General features: G+C 44.5%; 1 protein-coding gene across 3 annotated transcripts; it reads left to right on the forward strand.

Annotated features, from left to right (window-relative positions):
- The first annotated feature begins 6,404 nt into the window (after positions 1-6,404).
- HIKESHI (heat shock protein nuclear import factor hikeshi) lies at positions 6,405-14,638 on the forward strand. 3 transcript variants are annotated; one of them, XM_032973345.2, is made up of 5 exons: positions 6,405-6,625; positions 9,385-9,616; positions 10,138-10,289; positions 10,906-11,024; positions 11,280-14,638. In XM_032973345.2, exons 1-5 carry the CDS (start codon positions 6,596-6,598, stop codon positions 11,332-11,334), a joined length of 588 nt encoding a protein of 195 aa, XP_032829236.1. In that variant the 5' UTR covers positions 6,405-6,595; the 3' UTR covers positions 11,335-14,638. The 3 variants fall into 3 exon arrangements, with proteins under 3 accessions (XP_032829236.1, XP_032829237.1, XP_032829234.1); XM_032973343.2 differs by having other exon boundaries at positions 6,408-6,625; positions 9,379-9,616; XM_032973346.2 differs by lacking the exon at positions 10,906-11,024 and having other exon boundaries at positions 9,379-9,616.
- Positions 14,639-14,702: the final 64 nt, after the last annotated feature.

The raw sequence follows: 14,702 nt of genomic DNA on the forward strand, positions 1-14,702 counted from the left end.
CCGGCCACCTGAGTTCGATTCCCTGTCACGGCCAGAATCAGTAGCGAGTGATATCTGAACCGGTTCACGGGGTCTCCCTGAGGTCAACTCAGCCTTTCATGAAAACCTGTTGTGCCCTGTGGAAATATCGGCACTTGGTAGCTATGGTGTTCATCACACCACCCCCCTCCTCGTGTGCTGCCGTGCCAGCCTTCATAGTTGTTCACCAACAAAGTTTGTCCCAACATTCGATAGGCTTCACCAAGAGGGATGTGTTTGCTGTGTGTGCAGCAAGCGTTATTATTTTAACAACAACAAAAAGATTTCCTAAACTCTGAAGCCGCCACATGGCAACCTAACATAAATAATGGAAAGGGGGTTTGAGATAAAACAAGCAGAGACCCATTGGACGAATACAAAGCACGCCTCATGGCGTCCAAGCTTTTCTTTCTTCTGCCTCTTGGTAGAGTCAACTGTTAAGAGTGACCAACACCATTCATGCTTTCCAACTCCGCAAACACTTTTCCTCCACTCTGGACTCCCAAAGTTCACAATTACTAAGGCCATGAAGTCCACAATCCCGCTGTTGGGATGGTCACTCAAACCTGCTACTTATGTAATGGGTTACACGGGGACATACACCTGACTTTGGAGTCAACACGTTTATTCTAACACCCCAACAAGGTGACTACATAAATGTACGGGATAACGACATAGGTGGTAACTACCACGGGTAACTAGACCCCAACGGGATAACTACATAACCGGGCCAGGGCAGTAACATACTGCCTCACCCACGATGTCGAACGTGACGACCGAAAATCGACGAGAACGATGCACGGCGGGTTACATTGCAGAAGACAGCCCCGATCGGCTCTCGGGAACTCTCTCTTATGCCCCTGAGCGTGGCCTGGCTCCGCCCTCGGCTACGTCCCCTTCTGGATCTAACTAGAAGGTTCTGGGCCATACATCACGTGTCCCTCTCGCCACTTTTTGGCCCCCCTCGCTACCCTGACCTGGTCACGTGCCCTCTCGGGTTCACCCAGACTGTCACATCCTTATCTGCCCTCTCTCTGACAGTCACCAGAACCATGCCCCCTAGGGCCCCCTTCCATGCCATACATACTCTGGTGCCAGAGAGAGGCTCTAACACCCACAGTCCCATTCTTGTATCAGTAGCTAGCGCTAAACGCCGTAGTGACTCAATATACGTCACTACACTAATTCACAATGTATACATTATTCCAGTCACTGCAATGGCATTGGCTAAATATTTCAACTCCTGCAGCATCAATAACGCATCTTCAGAACCTTTCATGTAATAGTTTCTGCTAATCACATATCTTGAATATGTTTAACTTGCCTCAACATATTTTCTGTTTCAATTTCTTTCCACATTTGCACAGTTCGACTTTTCATGGTGCATTTTTACATAATTTAGAGGCATCTTACAAATGTAAATAATTTTCATGATATGACATGGTTGGCTATGTACGTTGCGAAAGAAGTTCAACATACATACAATGCACTATTTTGCTGTTGTGATGGGAAATTTTCGTCATTTACATATTTCATTATTGGTCTAAACGTCCCTGGTCCCAATGTTAAAGTAACACCACCTCCCAATGGCCTCTCACCTCGTTTAAATAAAGCATATTCTTCAATGAATGAGGGCTTTATTTGACATCACGAGAGCACACGCCTGAAAGCAACACCGACTTAATTTTTTTTCTCATTCAGGATTGTGGCATAGCAAGACCGTGGACGATCCGGCAGTCGATAGATCGCAGCTGATCGTAATCATGTGGTGAGTGGCCTACATCCAACAGTGCTTCTCTGACAGGGGCGGAGTCACAGGTGGGGCTGGGGGGGGGATTGGCCCCCCCTGACATTTTGGGAAAGTCGGTAATCGGGATAACCGGATATCTGGCTGCTGCAAAATGCTGCAGGCTGCCACCTTGTGCTGCCCTGCAGGCTGCTTGAGCGGCAGCCTTTCGAACTTATCGAACTTATTAGCCACATCAGCGGCTCTGATCTATTAATAAACTCCGCGTTCAAATCCAATAAAATTTGTTTTATATATTTGTGGCGCCCATTGGAAAACATAAAAACTGGATATCTCTCAGAATATTGAAGTCAGCCCCCCCCAAAGTCAAAATCCTGGCTCCGCCCCTGTTCTCTGATATATAATTAGGCCTTCTTATAGCAGTGGATATATCATGGCTGATGATAAATGCGACTGGCTCGCTAATTTCATTTCTGGAGGACATTTTCCAGGGTTCCCCCAGTACTCAAGACACCAGCCCACCTTCAAGACAGCGTAGTGTGGGACAGACGTGGTGATGGGGGGGGAGGGAGTTCATATTCAGCCCTAAACAGATCCGGCGATATTTTTATTTTCCTGAAGATGTTCACGTAGTTTAATGTGAAGTGTCGCATTTCGCTGGCATACAAGTGACACGTTAATGTTTCTGGCTACGTTGGATGTTTGGAGGGTCTTACCACACAAATTTGACGAGATCATCACACAGCACAACACAAACATCACTAATGCTCAAATACAATTTTAGTTGCCCAAGTCTTGCGAGTAGAATATTGTGAACAGTGTCAAATGTTTTTGACAGGTTGAGGAATAGTGCACAGCAGTAGTGGCCTTCATCCAGGTTACAAGATAAAATGTAATACTGTGCTGTACATCCATAATTTCTGCAGCGGTACAGTAATCCTCTCGAAAGCATGTTTACTCTGCAGGAGATTTAATTTGTAGGTCACAGTTAAAGTATTTTTTTTCGAATATATCTTAGTAATTGGATAAACAGTAGAGATGTGTATAATTATTAGGTTCTTCTTTGGAGCAATATTTATATACTCTACTGAACTGGCCGAATAAGAGGCGGATTTCCACTCGAGTGACCTTTGGTCATTGAAAGACTGAATATGTGTGTGAGGGGTTTATAGATGACATCTGCCACAGCCACAAATGCAGGTAATTAGTATTCTCCTGTGGCATGATGATTGTCTTAATTGATGCTAGCCTTTGCAGTACGTGTGTAGGGATGTATATGGAGTCGCAGTAGTGTAGCGCCAGTACCGAGAGCAGAGTGGAACTTCTTCTTTGGTTCTTTCGGTAAAGTCACGTAGAATGAGAATAAAATAATAAATTGATAAAATAAAATAACACAATAATATTCTCACGACGTTTCGGCCACAACACAAGCGGCCTTCATCAGGTGAAGGGACGAGACTGTCTGGTAGGACAGAGTGAGTATGTCAACGCTGTGTGCAAAAATCCCAGTGGGATGGAAGTCAAACAATAACAACCATAAGACAATTTAGATTAAAGTTATCAGGCTAACTCTGTACTACAACAAACAAAAATGGCGAAACCGAAACATTTTCCAAATCACCAAAATAAAACTATACAAACAATTTAAGTGATCATAGGAACTGTGATTCAAATTTAACAATAAACGATATACATAACATGTACGACCAAACTTTGCAGCCATAGCTGGCTGTATGAGTCACTCCATAACAGCAGGAGTATCAGTAGCAGTATACAAAATTTTCAGTACATTATGAGACCTCCTTTGTCAGTAGCAAGATATAGTAATAGCTTTTTACCATTTTATCTGGCACCAAAACTGACACCTTTATACAAGGAATCATGTTTGCAATAACCACAACACAAGCAGTCAAAATGCAAACAAAAAAAGACAACTCTGATAATGATATGCACTGTCCTTGTATAAAGGTGTCAGTTTTGGTGCCAGATAAAAGCGTAAAAACCTATTACTATATCTTGCTACTGGCAAAGGAGGTCTCATAATGTAAATGCTTACCCTGAGCTCTCAATACTCTGATAGTGTGCTGTTTTTGAGTTGTACGCCTTTTGGCGTCATCTGGTCCAACACCAGTGGAGACTAGGCTCTAAGAAAAGCCGTCTCGGGTGTGGACCAATCAATTTAAAGGACAGTACATATCATTATCAGTTGTCTTTTTTTTGCATTTTGACTGCTTGTGTTGTGGTTATTGAAAACATGATCCCTTGTATAAAGGTGTCAGTTTTGGTGCCAGATAAAAGGGTAAAACCCTATTACTATTTTCAATACACCTTTAATCAAAACACAAGATCATACTTTGCAGCGGTCATCCGGAACGATACATTTGATTTCAGGCCATTCTGAATAGCAGTGGCAGCTAGGGGTGTACAACTCCTCTGGAGCAGTTTTGAGTGAAGATCTCACAGGTAGTGATCCAAGTTGCAGTTTATTGGCGATAGCATTCCAGACCCTGTGGGCATCAATAGAAAAGGCCCTTCCTCCAGTATTTGTACGGCACTAGGGAATGTGAAGCTGGTAAATGAGCGAAGACCTTAGGTCAAATTTGTGCTACTCGCTAACAGCACTTGCCCCCAAGTTTGTTAAAGGCTACAACGGGTACGGGAATGGGGGTCTCAGAACGCATACTTTGTCAACCCCGTATATCGGTACCTTATTTACAGACCAATTCAGGCCGTATTGGTCACCCCGTGATTGACGTTCTCCATAAAAAAACCCTCAATAATTCCGCCGAAATGTTCGAGATATTTGATGTGACGGGATCAACGGTCAACACGTGGGAGGATAGGCCCTCTGCGTGCGGGCCGTGGAGATTGTTCCATCATGCCTCGTCTGTGTTGACGGCGTCGATGTGTGCAGTCCGATAGCCGTACATAAATGACGTCACGCACCTCGTGGGAGGGGGGGGTCAGACATTTGTGACGATGTGTGACGAGGAAGGGGGGGGTTTGAGAAATGTGACGTCACATCAAAATGCGCAACTTTAAATAAATATAGACAATACGTTTTACTTAATTAAATAGACTTTTTTAAATAAATGTTTTCTCCTACAACATCAGAGTGCAGCGCCACATTAAATACGCACTACAATGACAATAGTTTAAAGCGATTTGAAGCATAAATTTTGATTTAAAGCTTTTGTGACTGCAGTGATTCATATTCTTGGTTCTTTCGGTAAAGTCACGTTGAAGGGAAACAATCAAATATATATTAAACAATGCACCGTTATTATTTTATTGTTTCCCTTCAACGTGACTTTACCGAAAGAACCAAGAATATGATTTGAAGCATATTAAAAAAAATTTGGGGGGGGGGGGGACAGAGCTTTGTGACGTCATATTTGAGGGGGGGGGGGGTCTGACTTTTGTGACGCCGTGTGACGAAGGGGAGTGGGGTGGAGTCAAAAATCGTCCAAATCGCGTGACGTCATTTATGGACGGCGCCTTATTACAGACCAATTCAGACCGTATTGGTCACCCCGTGGCCCTTATAAATCTCAACGTCCATCCTTACAAAGTCTCCATCACAAGGGAGGAAACACACAGACAGACAAAAATTGCTGCCCGTGTTGAAACGGCCGTGCGCCGCATGGCCCACCTGTAAACTCAAATTCCCCTGTACAAGAAGAATAACGCGTGGTTGGCGAAACCGCGTGGGTTGACAGCTGTGAGAACAGACCCGTGGTCTTTGGTTCTATTCGGTAAAGTCACGTAGGTAAAAAAATAAAATAATAATAAATAAAATAGAACCAAAGAGTATGGATCCTTGCAGTGACGAAAGCTTCAAATCTAGAACAGACCGTGGTGCAACGTTTGTGTAACGACGCAATGATCACTGTTACATTGCATTTATGGCTTTATTTTGTTGATTTCGAAAACGCTTTTTTTTGTTTGGCCATGTTTGTTTTGTTGTAGTACGGAGTTAGACTGATGGCCTTAATCCAAGTTGTCTTGTGGTCGTTGTCGTTGTTGTTTGACTTGCATCCCACTAGGATTTTTGCACACAGTGTTGGTGGCGTACGGTGCTTTTTCAGGAATATTTCGCTGTTTTTTTCCTGGATTTTTCTGTTTGCACAGTCACACAAAGTCACTTTAAGATGTTCAAGTTTTTGTTGTTGTTTGTTGCGGTTGCACCCGATTCGAGAGCCCAATGGCTCACAGGGCTATACCAAAATAAACGAAAACTGAAACTGAAAAAATAAACCCCTGAAATAATGCCGCCTTATCCACAAACACGAAGGAGAAGACGACACCGCAGCGATACAGCCGCCAACTTCGCAAATCCTGACGCCCTTGCCTGCTGGCTCCAACACCTGAATTGTGACGTCATCGTCGTTGTCGAGTTGCCCTGCATCGAAATCGTCAGCCGGTGACGTCGTCGCCAGACATCCACGACCGGTGACGTCATCGCCACACATCCCGCAGCCGGTGACGGCCTTCGTACGCATCCGACAGAGGCCTGCAGACGTCATCGCGTAACATCCGCGCGCGGGAGTACGTCCATCGACAACAACCGTGCGCGGTGACATCACGGCCACACTCGATGACGTCACCGCACGCATGCGCGCGCGCGCTTGACCCCCCCCCCCGGAAGCAGTTGTGGCTAGCACGGAGGGGGGCGGGGGTTAGGGGCGCGGACTTCCGGCCTGGCACCGGCTCCGGCGTGCGTCGTTTTGTTCTCGAAACATCTCGCCGCGTTGTCGGCGGCGTCTCCTCCTCCGCTTCTCCTCATCCGTTCATTCTTCGAGCAGCAGCGACGACAACGACAACAGCGGCATGTTCGGCTGCGTGGCCGCGGGCCGCCTGGTGAGGCGACGCAAAGAGTCGTGTGGTTTTACGTGAAGCGGTGCCGCGTTTTTTTCCCCCCCCACACACACACGCGGCGCGTTCGATTTAGCCTTCCGTGGGAACGTCTATTGATAACGGCGTGTGTTGCTGTATTGTTATTGTCTCGTGGCGCTGATACATTACGAACGTCGACCTATGTGGCGGTGAAGTTTTGTGTGCCGGGTGGTGGAACTCAGAAAAGAGAGCGGGATACGATTCGTCGCATTTTTTGTGACCTGGGGCATTGGTCTTTTTGTTAAGGGAAATTCGAATTTGGAACCCTAAATCTGCCTTGCGAATGAAGCTCGCCGTGAAGCAGACGGCCTCGTGTGTGTGTGTTTTTTTTGTTTTGTGACGATCACAACCCACGGTGTAACAATCGTGGGCCGGGCGCTCGATCCATCCGTTGAACCTCTGCAATATAAGCGACGGGCGCGCTTACCGGCCTTGGTCCTTTGTGTCACCGGCCCATGAACCTCACTTTGGGGATATACTTCACCGCGCCGGTCAGTGTGAATTCGTGAAGTAGAAGCGCAGAACCGATGCAGACCCATCACTCGCCGCTGATGATAGCCGTGGCCGGGAAGTTACTCGGTTCGTCGGCTTCGTAACGCGGCGCGTTAACCACTGCGCCCACCGCCCACCTACCCACCCCGCGCGCACGCCTGAAACTGCGAGGTTTTATTTGTTTTAATTCGATTGTTTTTAATCGGTTATTCAAGACATTCTTCTCGTAACGACTTGTTTTACCAATCTGTAAAACTGCACTCGCTCGTTGGGAATCGAAAGAGATTCCAGTGGTGCCACACAACATGGGACGCAGTAAAACAATAGCGATGTAAATGCGTCGTGTGTACATTTACTCCGGTCCATTTTTCGTCGCTTAACGAGCAAAACCACGTTTTAATCAAACAAAAAGTACGGTCACGTAGGAAACAATCGAGTCTGCCTCGTGGGCAGAAGACTGCAAGCGGTTAATATAAATCAAATAAAATACCGCGTCAACCCATACGTTTCACTCCGTATTCTCGTCGATGGGAAATTTGAGTTTGCCGGTCCATACGGCGTACCAGCCGTTTCAACACGGGCACGTGTTTTTGTATTGTTTTCCCTTGTGATGGGACTCTGTAGGATGAACGTTGAGATGTATAAGGGGCACGGGGTGATCGATATAAGGTCTGGATTGGTTTGTAGTAAGGTAGGCACTGATGAGAGAGGCTGGACAGGTATGCATCGAACTGCGCACATGTATGCTCCAGCGTATAAATAAATCGCCCAGGGGCCAACACTGTGACGTATGATAGAATAATCTCCACGGCCCGAAGAGGAGGGGCTATCCTCCACGTGTTTACTGCTTAGCCGTCACAGGAAAGATCTCGACATTTCTGCGGAATTATTTAGGTTTACGGAGAATGTGAATCGAGCAGTATCCATAATACAGGGGTTTTTTTTGGGTTAGATCGCGTAGATATATAAATGTGTTGTTAAACCCGCCACCACCCGACACAGCCCAATTAGTAAGGTTTGTCACGTAAACAAAACATGCCAATTCGTCACTAGTACAGCACACCGATGTGTTGGGAGAGCCAAGCCACAGCATTGACAATCTTGAGTACGACGTTTCGCCAGTAATTACAACTAGCTTCATAAGGCGACAGCCAGATTTAGGGTAGGCGTGCGATATTTGATTGGTGCGGTTGTCTACACGGAAGGATGCACACCGGGACCAGTAGCGCAACGATGTTATTTTATTTGTACGCATTTGTTTTGCTGATTAAAATTACACGCAAAATTAATGCATTAATTCGTGGTGTTTTATGCATGAACCGCCTCGCATTTGGATGCAAATACTTCAGAGTGTGGATTTAAATAGTGTCTAAATACGACCGCACCTCAAGATGCTGCACAGAAACCGTGCACATTATTATTTTACAGAGCAACCTTTTATTTGAATGGGGGCCGGAAGTCAACATCACACATAGCTGGGAGAAAAGAATAGACAATGAAGGCAGAAAAAGACAATGAGTGACCTCCCACTGAACAAAGGTTGACTGGGGGATTCGACAGAAGTCTTCGTTGCTCGAGTGGAGAGTGCGTGGAGGAGAGTAGAATGAGATGAGTGGGTAAGGGGGAGGGTACATAGAGGGGGGAAACGCGTGAGATGGGCGGGGAGAGTTATGTAATGGTGAGTCCATGGATGGTCTTGATTAAGGTGATTTAAATTGTGAAAGTGAGCTGGGGGTTTGAGCTAGCCACGAATCGGTGTACCCAGGTATGACTCACCAAGTCTCAAGACTGTTTCTCGGTAAAGTTTTACAATTGGATATTTAGCCCGTCCATAAATAAGGTTTCCGTGTGGAAGGAAACCAGAGTAGTCGAAGAAACCCCACACTTACAAAAGGACGAAACGCAAATATTGTACTCGAACAAAGTTTTAACAGCCCACGTGCTGTCCTGGCATCTTCTGGCCACCTTTGTATTCCAGTGGATTTTGGAGTTTCATCAATATCCTTTGTGAGGATGCTGATCCATTTTCCAAAACTCACCAAGGGCTTCCCAGAATGTGGAGGGAAACGTCAAACATGGTGCCGAAAAATATTCTGTGCAACCCAAAAATACATCAGAGAGCTATACTGAGTTTCACATCGCTACAAGAACAACCAACCCTTGCCTCGAAAGCGCCGGGTCGCAGCCAAGCGTCGCCATGCACGATCATTGCGGTTCTCCCGCAGGTGCAGACGGATGTGCAGCAAGTGGCGGAGGACAAGTTTGTGTTCCTGCTGCCGGACTGCGATCAGATCCACCACGTAGTGGTGTTCCTCACGGGCACGATACCCTTCCCGGAGGGTATGGGCGGCTCCGTGTACTTCTCTTACCCCGACGGGGCCGGCGGCGCCTCGTGGCAGCTACTGGGCTTCCTTGCCAACGACAAGCCCAGCGCCATCTTCAAGATCGCGCGCCAGACACTGAGTATGTACTGCCAGCCTCTCAGCAGATTCTGTGTGCAACACTGCTGAATTGTCTGCTGAAATTGGGTAGTTTGATTGGGCATGTAATGGTTTGCAACCCAAGTAAGTTCAAAAATTTATATGATTTGGGGTTCATTATTCTCTTCAATAAATGATTATTTTTAATACTTTACAGCTGAGGTTAAAAGCATTTAATAATGGGGGCATTGTAACTCGTATACATTTTATGTAATATTAACAAATCTAGAATAAAGTTGTGTTGCTATAGGGAACTTAACCAAAATTTAGAGATAAACAAGAACATAAGGACTTGGCAAATATGAAACAAATGTTTCCGCTGACAGCATCTCGTTACCTTCCATACTGCTAAATTAAATACTTGTGAAGACAAACAAGTGCATGCTGGAAAGGGTGACCTTATCCATGCATGTGTATAATTTTTCCTAATGTTTTTTTGTCTCCATTTTTAACATCTCGTTGCTTTTGTTTCTCATTTATTCCACTGCCGTTTTGTCGGCACAGACAGTGCATCGCAGCACCCGTTTGGGCTAATGAACCACGCGCGCGGACCCTCAGTCTCTCAGATTGGCATCTCGGTGGAGCCGCTGATTCAGCTGCTGCAGCAGACGCCTGTGACCAGTGCAGCGGTCTCCACGCTCGACTCTTTCACAGAGGTAGGTCCACCCCTCAATGACCAAATCACCACGAATGTCTCCGATTTGTTTTCAGGTTGTTACCGCCTGTTACGTGACATGATGTTTGAAAGTTTCACTCACCGTGCTCTGAGCTTCAGGAACTGAAAGCCTCCCAGTATTGGGAGCGAAACATCGTACATCATGTCGTATGCAGTACAACCCAAAGACACATCGGAGAGCCATACAGCATATCTGCAAAAACCAGTACAGTAATATTACCTTGAATGTACCTAATATTACTGAATGTCAGAAGCTAAGCAGACCGGAGAGAAACACACTAGCCAATCAAACCCTCATCCCAGCCATAGCCATAACCAAACTAAGCCAGCCCCTAGCACTATCCCCACCCCTGACCCAATGATTAACCCCAACTTCTGTGTTATGAATTAACCCAAGCCTATTTCACTTTCATTGTTTACAACACTTTGACCTGACACTGATTTCATTTAAGGCAGGTAGGGTGAAAGTTTTCCACTGGCACACATTGTTTCATAGCAGTGTTGCGCTTGTGCCAGTGAGGAGTCTTCCAGTGTTTTCTTTGCATAGCCTCCATGGCCCGCAACACATCTCTGCTGCGTTCCCTATTCCCCTACAGTTCACGCAGAAAATGCTCGAGAGCTTCTTCAACTACACTTCATCGTTTGCAGTGAGCCAGACACAGATGGTGCCCAACGTGTCAGAAACCTTCATCCCGTCCTCTGTCCTGAAGAAGTGGTAACTAAAGCTAATTGCGCATAAAGTGGCTCGCTTGACAGTCTTTCATTTCCGTGCAAATTATTTGACCTCTTATATAGCTCTTCAATGTATTTCAGGAGAGTTATAATTCAACCTGCGAAAAGCTATTCGAAGTTAAGCAGAGGGGTGAAAAAATGTTTGCAGTGTTTGTCTTTTTTTTACAAACCCAAGTGTGGCTAGTGTCATGATTTAGCTGATTTTTGTTTTAATGAGACTGCTTGTTATTTGTTTCAGGTACGAAAACTTCCAGAGGCGGCTACTGCAAAATCCAAACTTCTGGAAATCCTAATATGGACAAGTATGAGGGCTTATTTTAAGGAATTAGCTTGGCATATTTAAGTGAACTAAACAAAAACCTTGTTAATGTCACCACCCCTACAGCTGCTCACTGTTTCTCACGATATATAGAACTGGTGTTAATGCCGCATACTGCTCAACAGCAAATTCACACACCTGTAACAAAATCTGAACATGTTTACAAAGAGCTTTGCTCACACTAACATCCCTTTGCCAAATATAATAAGTGATCCCCACTTGCCCAGGCGAACCCTGACCTCTGCACGTGATGCTTCAAAGCAAAGCCAGCTAAGGTGCGGCGTTGGGACTGCAGTCAACATGCAGCAAGTTATTTGAGGAGCGATGGCTGGGGATGATGTGGTTTTAAGTGAAATCAAGGCTGCATTTTTGTTTTCAAGCTGTGTTCATCTCCTGATATGAGCCATCAATATGTAATGTGTGCTGTTTGCACTGGAAATAAATGGCCACTCCACTTAACAAGTTCACAAGTTAAGTCACTTAACATACTGATATTTTTTTAGGATTGTACTGCATTTTGATTGGCGTAATGTCCAATTTTTTGCTACATCTGCTTGGAGCTTCGTCGGACGTGATGCCAAACCACATGGTACAACCCAAAAACATTCCAGAGTGCTACAGCACAACCGTGAAAACCTGAGCAGGAGAAGATATACTCAGTTTAAAAGCACATTTTTTTTGCAAACCGTATTTTAATATTAAGGGTTGGAGCAGAGGTTAGCGCAATACACTGTGAACCTGGTGACCTTTGATTCCTGTCCATGGCTAGCATCAGTGTAGGGTGATATCTGAACTGGTATTGTGCAACTCCTTCACGAACCCACACTGACCATTGTGGTTAAGTATGGTCAACCAACACCATGACCATGATGTGGGAAGTCCATCCAACAGGAGATTGACAAATGTCTAATTATTAAAAGTTGAATTCAATCTGAAGCTTTTGTCAATACCATCAACCCATTACATTTCCATATATTTTAAAATAATATATAGGCCATTAAACAGTGTGTTGTGTATTTATCGAGATTTGGAGCAGTTTTGTGAATGAGTAGGGTTCACTAGTCGAGGTGTACACATACAGGTGCCTATATTTGTTTAACTCAATAGTTTGGCTTGAATTATATTATTTGCACGCTAAAAAATAATGTTTTGCATAAGTATGAAATGTACAGCAAATATTTTTCAAAATGCTTTTGTTAAGTCTTATTCGGAACACTGATGCTTAATGACATTTTTATTATTTGCAATATTCTAAACACATACGCATGGATTTGCATATGTGTTCCAAAAGTAATAATTTTGTCAAAAATTATCAGGTCAAAACATGTTTTTTTTTTAACTGGGATGGGTTTGTTTATTACTAGTGACATTTGTATGCAATTGAATGTCTTTTGTATCAAAAGAACAATGATATTTATCTGATAAAAAGCACCGGAATACAGCAAGTCCACTAATTACGTTGGGGATGCGTCCCTGGAAGATGCTACGTTGGGAAAAACAAGGCAAATTGAATCCTATTTTACCATTAATGATTTAAATTTTGGATACGTTCCTACGGGTAATATTTTTGTTTAGAACTTGCAGAAACTATTAAATAAGCATCATACCCAAAATATACGAAGTTTAAATCTTAATACCAGAGATGGCGGTGGAGAGTGCATTTAGAGAGGGTAATGTATACAGTACAGCTTCCAGTCCAGTTGCGATGTAAACACCGAGACGCTTGGTGTCAACGCAGTGCGTAACAATTTTCAAAACAAGTTTATGAATTCATTTTAAAATCTAACTGCATTCACCAATTCGTTGAGACGTTAATTGCGAAACAACGTAAATAGAGGATTTGCCGAATAACGTTTCTGCATGGAACTTCTGCTTGATAAAAAACATGACTGACATTAAGTGTGAATTTAAGCTCCAAAAAAACCTTCACAATTGAAACATTAAACTACCGCAGTGTTTGAATCGCATGGCTTGTCAGTAGTATTCAGTATTTTAAAGTGGTTGGATCTTACCTCCCATGTTGTTTGACATTTGATCATGCAAAACATACCCCTTCCCATGTCCGAGCCGTGCCAAATCGGGACCTCTGCAATACCAGTGGTCTTCCTCCACAAAGCTGCCACTTGGAGCCTTGACCGAACGCTGATATGCTGCTGTTTTCGCAATAAATGTATATTCCTCTGGGCCAAGCCAGGCAAAGATCTAGGCTTAATGACGTTTTAAATGCGTCTGACGTCAAGTCAAACCCACTATGAGGACACGATAACATCAGTTACACATTGCACGTTCCCTCGGCTGATTAATTGGGCTTCTCTGGTTATCAAAACGACCTTGCCGTCTCGCGACCCGTCAAGCGCCTGGCTCGGCATCGTCCAGCGTGGCTTGGGATGCGTCAGTGGAAAATGCGCATTGGTGTACTTGGGCTGGTGGATGGGGGCGAGAACCACTATCCTTCCGTTCATGTTTATTTTGTTTAACCAGGTGAGAAGTAAGAGACCCAGGATAATCTCATTTGCGAAAGTAACCCGGTTCACCAAAGCGACGAAGGCAAAACAATCTTATAAAGGACGGCAATTGGGATAAAAGCGTGTCGCGAGAAATCAAAAATACTGCGCACATGTTAGGTTATACATTCCCTGCAGCATATCTGCTTCGACCGATTATATTTAGACTGATCATAGAACTGGAATTTCAGTTAAGAAACGTAAAGGATATTAACGACACTCTAATGGCCTTTTGGCTACGAATGAGGTTTTTTTACAGCAGCTACTCTGCCTTCCACTAGTGGAATTGGGTTAATGCCCATTGCAGAACCTTTTTGGGAGTCTTGACACTTCGGCTTTCGCTATAAAGGAAAACCTCAAATATATTTAAGGCGATTATTGCACTCGTATGTAAGCATTCACGAATTTGTCTAACGGGCAGCAGGCAAAGCAAAGTGAGGTGTCGAATATCGTGAAATTGTGAGTTGGAAAATATCACCTTGTGTGAACAAATGCATCCATAAATTAGGAAGAATTATTTATTGTACATTTTTGCGTGTGTGTGTGTATTATTGTTTAGCACCACCACAGCCATCCCTAGGCGATGGCGAATCCGGGCGATCGCCCCAGGCCCCGCAAAGTGGTGGTGGTGGGGGGCTCCGCTTTTTGACATGCTGTCGGATATAATCCGGTTTAGTTTGGTGGGGGGGGCGAAGTGTGAAAGAAGTGTTATTACGTCATTGTCCCGGAACACGACTGCTTTACCTGATCAAATAAAAATATAGTTTAGTTTTACTTGTATTTTTCGTGTGATTTGCTTACAATTCCTATACCTTGCATTCCTATAAGTGTTTTTCGT

The sequence above is a fragment of the Petromyzon marinus genome, chromosome 51, assembly GCF_048934315.1.
Source record: "Petromyzon marinus isolate PM22_M1 ecotype Great Lakes invasive population chromosome 51, UKy_Petmar_22M1.pri1.0, whole genome shotgun sequence".
NCBI classification, from domain to species: Eukaryota; Metazoa; Chordata; class Hyperoartia; order Petromyzontiformes; family Petromyzontidae; genus Petromyzon; species Petromyzon marinus.